At 45.5% G+C, this 6,420-nt stretch overlaps 1 protein-coding gene across 1 annotated transcript; it reads right to left on the bottom strand.

Moving 5' to 3' along the window:
• Positions 1-3,941: 3,941 nt before the first annotated feature.
• Positions 3,942-6,151, bottom strand: LOC125555929 (mannan endo-1,4-beta-mannosidase 8-like). Its single transcript, XM_048718735.1, has 5 exons — positions 5,753-6,151; positions 5,272-5,466; positions 4,904-5,026; positions 4,604-4,815; positions 3,942-4,468 (listed from the first exon to the last, which is right to left on the bottom strand). Exons 1-5 carry the CDS (start codon positions 6,134-6,136, stop codon positions 4,120-4,122), a joined length of 1,263 nt encoding a protein of 420 aa, XP_048574692.1. The 5' UTR covers positions 6,137-6,151; the 3' UTR covers positions 3,942-4,119.
• Between the last annotated feature and the right edge of the window lie 269 nt (positions 6,152-6,420).

The following is a 6,420-nucleotide window of genomic DNA, read 5'->3' as shown; positions in this document are numbered from 1 at the left end:
CGGGCCGTATGTAACCGAATGCTGCAAATGAGCCCAAGAATCAATGGGCCCTGAGAAGGCCGAAAGATAACTTGGGCTGGAAACGGCCCAATGGAATAACGGATCGTTAATGGGTATAAAGTGATACAATGTTCATTACGGGCCAGCTTCACCATGGGCCGTTAATGGGCCAAGATTTACAAAGGTCCTCATATGGGCCGAAAGAAGTCATGGGCCACACATGGGCCGGAAGTTAAAACGGGCTGAATCATATTGGACGGCCCAGATGATGCTACTAGGCCTAATTCGGAAAGGGCATAACGGGCCCTGGGTTAGCGGGATGTAAATGGGCTATATGCGAACAGGCCGTTAACAGGCTTTCCGTGGGCCGGGCCGCCACCTTTTGACCAAGTCAAATGGGCCGGCCTTTTCACAGGAATGGGCCTCTATTGGGTCGTGCCACGTGTCGCCGTATCATAGGTGCCTTCGGTCCAATGAGCGGATGACATCTGTCCCAACGGTGAGCCGACACGTATTTCCTCCAGCCAATGATGATTTTACACGTGGAAAATCCCCATTGGTCGGCGCTGTTAACGGGTTATCGGATCCAAAACCCGACCCGATAGCTTAACGGCGTTCCGTTACGGCGGATGCCACATGTCGGTCACCCTTGACGAAAGCACTTCTGTGACGCGCGATTTATCGTCATGGAAGTGGACACTTCCGTGGTGATAATTTTGGTAATGTCATGGAACACCTCTATGACAGCACGGGTATGACTATCTTGATTCTGTCATAAATTTGTCATGGATGTACATGCATGACAAAAAACGCGACCTACTGTGACAAACACGTATCATCACAGAAGTGTATTTTTTTGTAGTGATTCTTGACTTGCTCCAACGGAGGGGTTTCCTGAGCATTTTTTGTGACTGAGTCGCCGCTCTCCTGTGCACATCGTCCTCGCGGATACTACTCAATGGGGTGTCGGCACTTCCATCGCTCATGACAAGGCTTCAAGGGATCCTTTGTCCCCCCTACTCTTCGTCATCGCCATTGACCCGCTCTAGAGAATCCTCGAGATGGCAACTAGGAAAGGCCTCTTCCACAAGATTCGTGGGCGTGGGGTTTTTCTTCGCACATTCCCATATGCTGACGGTGTAGCCGTCTTCATGGAGCCCATCAAAAGTGACATCGACAACCTCTCCAACATTTTGCGTCTTTTTGGTGATGTCACGGGCCACTCCACCAATTTCAGCAAAAGCTTGGTTGTCCCAATTCGATGTGGCCACATGAACTTGCGACCCGTACATCCTTCACAGTAAATACTTGGGGTTGCCCTCTCAGTCTGGCAACTACGAAGCATTGACTTCCATTTCCTAGAGGATAAAGTGGCGGCCAAGTTGGTTACCTGGGACAGCCAAAACATTGCTTCCATTGGTCGCACGGCCCTTGTCAAGTCAGTGCTCTCATCCGAAGCTTTTTTTCTTCATCACCTCGCTCAACGTCCTTGCCGGCACTCTTCGCAATGTAAACAAACTTGAGCGGACATTCCTTTGGGCAGGTACCAACAAGACCTCTGGAGCCAAATGCAAAGTTAATTAGGAATCCTCATGCCGGTCCCTCGAGTATGGAGGGCTTGGATTGCTTGACACAGAGAAGTTCAAAAGGGCCCTTAGGCTAAGATGGCTGTGGTTTGAGTGGAAAGAGACATCCAATGTGTGGTTGGGCTCGGGCAACCTGTGCGAGGAAATGGACTACAAACTCTTCTATGCCTCAACATCCATCACCGTTGGCAATGGTGCGTGTACGCCCTTTTGGGACTCACCATGGATGCTTGACCGAAAACCCAAGGACATTGAACCCCTAATCTACGAGGCATGTTCTAGAAAAAATTGGAAGGTCAGGGAGGCCCCGAAAGATGATGCATGAATTTCCGAAATCAAGTTGCCCAACGACTTCTCCATCACACACTTCTATCAATTCATTGAATTGTGGCCCGCTTTGTGCGATTTCCATCTTAATGATGAAGCACAAGATGGCATTCGATGGAGGCACATGACTAATGGAACCTACTCGGTGGCGTCGGCCTACATTTCTCAATTTCAGGGCACCACTCGGTCTCCTATGGAACACACAGTATGGAAGGCCTGGGCGCCACCCAAAGTGAATTTTTTCGCTTGGTTGGCCATTCAAAATCGGATTTGGATGACGGATAGATTGCACAAACGTGGGGGCCGAACTGCGGCCTTTGCCTGCTATGCAAGTGTGTTCAAGTGACCATGACCACAGAGCATCTTCTCTACAAGTGTCGGTACACGACTAGGCTTCGGGGAATGATCAAGGACTGGCTTCAGATTGAGAGTATTGATACTTCCACTTGGCAATTGCTAGTTCCACAAAAGACTGGTGGGTGGGTCTCTCTGACACTAACATCCCCAACTGCAAGGCCGTCCCCTCGGTTGTCATGCTCACGTCTTTGCCATCTGGAAGAAAACAAATGCACGTGTTTTCCGTCAAAAAAGCGCCCCGCCAACAATCCTTCTTCGTGAGATCAAGCAGGAGGCGGCCCTATGGGTGCTTGCGGGGGCCAAGAAGTTGGGGCAAATCATGCCGGGAGAGTGAGGCATGGCTGTACTAGGGGGTGTTGTAACGCTTAATTCTCAAGGGGTGTAACACCTAAAACTCAATTCTATTCTCCTTTATTAATACATGAGGCATATCGTTTGCCTCCATTTCAAAAAACAATACAGTACATTAAACTTCCTGCCCAGCTCCTCTGCAATTATGTGCCGCTTATGGTTAACTTATAAGCACTTATATAAATTACAAACTTTAAGACGCGATGTGGTCCGGTTCATATACTTGGACTCCACTGAGTAAACTAGTGTTGATCTACGATACAACAAACACACATACTCCCTGACGCTTTTTGACACATCAAAAAAATGTCTTACATTTTGAGATAGAGGGAGTACCATGTATAACTAAAATTCGTCAAGCTTGGTAGCATAAATCACATGGTAAGGACAGGGTAAACATGGTGGAAGCTGGCAACTAGGCACATTATATATTAACAAATCTCCTATGCTTCTGGCTTATATTGAGTTCTCAGTACTGTAGTTATTAGTATAATATACATGAACAACAAGTTAGAGGGATCTGGAAGAACAGTAATATATTTGAGCGTATCTTGATTCATGACATGAAATTATCTTCTTTGCTCAGTCTTCTGTCATTTTATTTGATGGATGGACTTGAATACTAGTACCAAGTATGGCAACTACAACCTTTCTACGTTAATGTGCAGCAGGATTTGCCAATTTTTTCGAGAATAGGGTTGAGTTGGCACTCGGTAGATCAGAATTTAAGTGCCATCGTCTGTCCCAATATAAGACCTGGAATGTGTAAGCCAACGGGTGTGCTTTCGGTCATTGACACAGATCACAGCATCTTCTTCGCTGCAGCAGAACCAATTTTTAATCTAATAGCCAAATCTCAAAGATGCAAATCTGCAAACTAAACTAAAAAAAATCTATCAATATTTGTAGAACATGGTCCTCAGGGAATCTTTAATGTACATCTGCATAATTTGAGGATTGTATATTTGAGCAATTCCAGCTGTGCATTTGCTACCATGATCACAACACTTGCAGTAGAAGCAACATTTGCAGAACTACAACTCTAACACAAACACTGGAGATGTGCCTCCATAATAATTGAGAACAGAAAATAGAAAACTATATACATGACAGGGCAAGTGACATATCAGACATATCTGGCCATGTGCCCATGTGCTCAGCAAATCCACCCTCTTTATTAAACCTTAACGATTCTATCACAATATCAAATGCCCATATTACATTTACCCAACGTTCTCGAGATGAATAGTAGCATCCAATGCAATTTTGTTTGCATATACATGGCAAACAAATACGTAAAATGGAATCAAAATGACAGCATATTAAAGATATTTTTGAAATATATTATGTGCAGGATGGAGGGGCAAAAGTTTATTGCACAATTCAATCTCTACCTTTTTTCATGGTATCACTATTAGGGTACATGATATACATAAGGCATTCAACTTTACAATGAAATTCTTGGCTTGAAAAACCATGTAGCAGGGGAAGGGGACTCTCAACATTCTAGCTTCCTTGAGTGATTTGCAAGTAGGTTGAATGTGGATGGTGATTTTACAAAAATAACTGCATAACCATCGTCCATGTGTTCTGCGCCTTCAGGGAAGAGCTGCCATAGAAGGCAGCCTCCTCCAATCATTCCACTCTCCCAAGAGCCCAAGAAATTGTTGTACACTGTCTGCATGAAAGTTTCGCGGAACTCGTTTTCAAACTTGCCATCCTTCAGTGATAATCCAAACTCCCCGATCACAATGGGCATGCCCAGCAAGTTTGCTGCATCATCAATATGTTGTTGCATCCAAGTGTTAACAAACTGAACGTGGCTTTCCTCTGTTGAGTCAGGCAACCTAGGAAAAAACAAAAATCCTAAGCTCAGCCCTGATAGTAAATTTCATATTTCTGTGAAGTGGTTTAATTCAGCCGCTATAGCTACTCAGCTGTATATGTTTTGTGGGATCAGACATGAGGACTTCTGGACTTACCAAGTGTCTGAATAAATATGAACTGAAGCTAAATCAATTCCCATTGCTTGATGGTTCCTGATGAAGTCCGTTCCAACATGCCCTGAATAATCATCTGGGTTGACGAGCAAAAGTTCTGGAGTAGACGGACCATAATACCCTTCAATACCAATCTCCACGAGGTGCATAGTATCTATAGACTTCACGTAAGAAGCCATCTCTTCTATCCATGCCTACAAGAACCCAGTGTCTTCAAAATGTACAGTGGACAAACAAACATGGAACATAAAAGTTCACAAAAATAAGACCACAATAAAGGACCTGCAGCGTATCGCCTGATGGATCTGAAGGGCAGCGCGGCTCGTTAATCAGCTCCCAGGCAAGAATAGTAGGATCGTCTTTGTAGGCCTCATTTGTGATTGTGTTTATTCTTGACAAAACAGCCTAAGCAAAGGAAATATATGCACAGCACTGAAACTCTGGTATAACAAGAATACAGGACTACACCCGGAAAAAAAAAGAATACAGGACTACAGAATTCAGAGCTGGCAAACTAAAATTAGCAGTAATAATTTGCTGGTGTCATTTCATATAGCTATGCATATGATGATTTCCATTGGTCTCGCAGCATGATAGATATCAGGAACCCATTTCCGATGGCTCTTTGAGGTACGGAACCAGAAATTTACCTCAACAAAAGCTTTGTAGTACCCTTTAAGTGTTGGATCAGAGAAGAAGTCGTCGTCAGAAGTAAGATCTACGCCAGCCTCCTTACCCCATCTTACATACTGTGCCTTCCCTCCATAATCTTCCCAGTTATTACAAAGTGACAGTATTAACCGCATCTTATACCTTCTTGCCTCGCTGACCACGAAATCTAGTGCCTGGCAAACAGACATGATAAAATCAGTCACCAAAACCCAAAGAAACACTACACCTTGCAGAGATCAGACATGATAAAATGTATGATGAGCATCCAGTTTCACTTGTTTCCATTTTCTTGTTTTCTTTTTGGCGAGTGGGTCAGTGGGGCATGTGAATGACATAGCAATTTCACCCAAAACATGCACAAAATGTAAGATCCGGCAAATTTATTGATGATCTAAAAAGAAAAGCGCTACTCGGCCATGCATTTCATCAAGCAGGTGCCCGTCTCCACAGGCAGCTCACCTGGAACACCACCTCGTCGTAGCAGAATGGCGCGGTCTGCAGCGCGTGGTACCCTCCATCAGCGAACGCCCAGGTGCGGCACACGTTGAGCCCCGCCCCGGCAGCCTCGGCAATGGCCGCGGTCACGCGCGGCCGCGTGGCCTCGTCGGCGGCGAAGGACATGAGCCAGTAGGTGTTGAACCCGTGGATGATGAAGGGGCGCTCCGCCGCCCTCGTTACCAGGTGAGCGCCTCGCCGCTCCACCGCTGCCCATTCCTCCTCCGCGTCCGGCTCCAGCGACATGACGGTGGAAGCAAGGCCGAGGAGGACGTAGGGGAGGAGTGGGATGCGAGGCGTCGTCGTGCTCCGAGCGGTGGCTGGAGCGGGACACATCATATCGCCCATGTAGTCAACGGCTGAGTGTTTTTTCTACCGTCGGTTGGTCTCAAAATGTTTAGTTCCCGTAAAAACAATACCATTTGTTTTCCTTAATTAACGTGTATTATCATGTTCCGCTGGGTACCAACAACAATAATGCACTTGTAGTTTCTATAAAAAACAATAATGCACTTGTTTTGAATCAAGTCTGCTGATACACGACGAGAGTGGATTTTTGGAGCCGAGTGCATTGGACGACCTTATTTAAATAGTTTAACAATCAAAATTTAAAGTTTCAATTTCTTTGGAAA

Source organism: Triticum urartu, chromosome 5, assembly GCF_003073215.2.
Source record: "Triticum urartu cultivar G1812 chromosome 5, Tu2.1, whole genome shotgun sequence".
NCBI lineage: Eukaryota > Viridiplantae > Streptophyta > Magnoliopsida > Poales > Poaceae > Triticum > Triticum urartu.
Note: the sequence above shows the minus strand (reverse complement) of the source record. Positions and strands in the feature narration are given on the sequence as shown.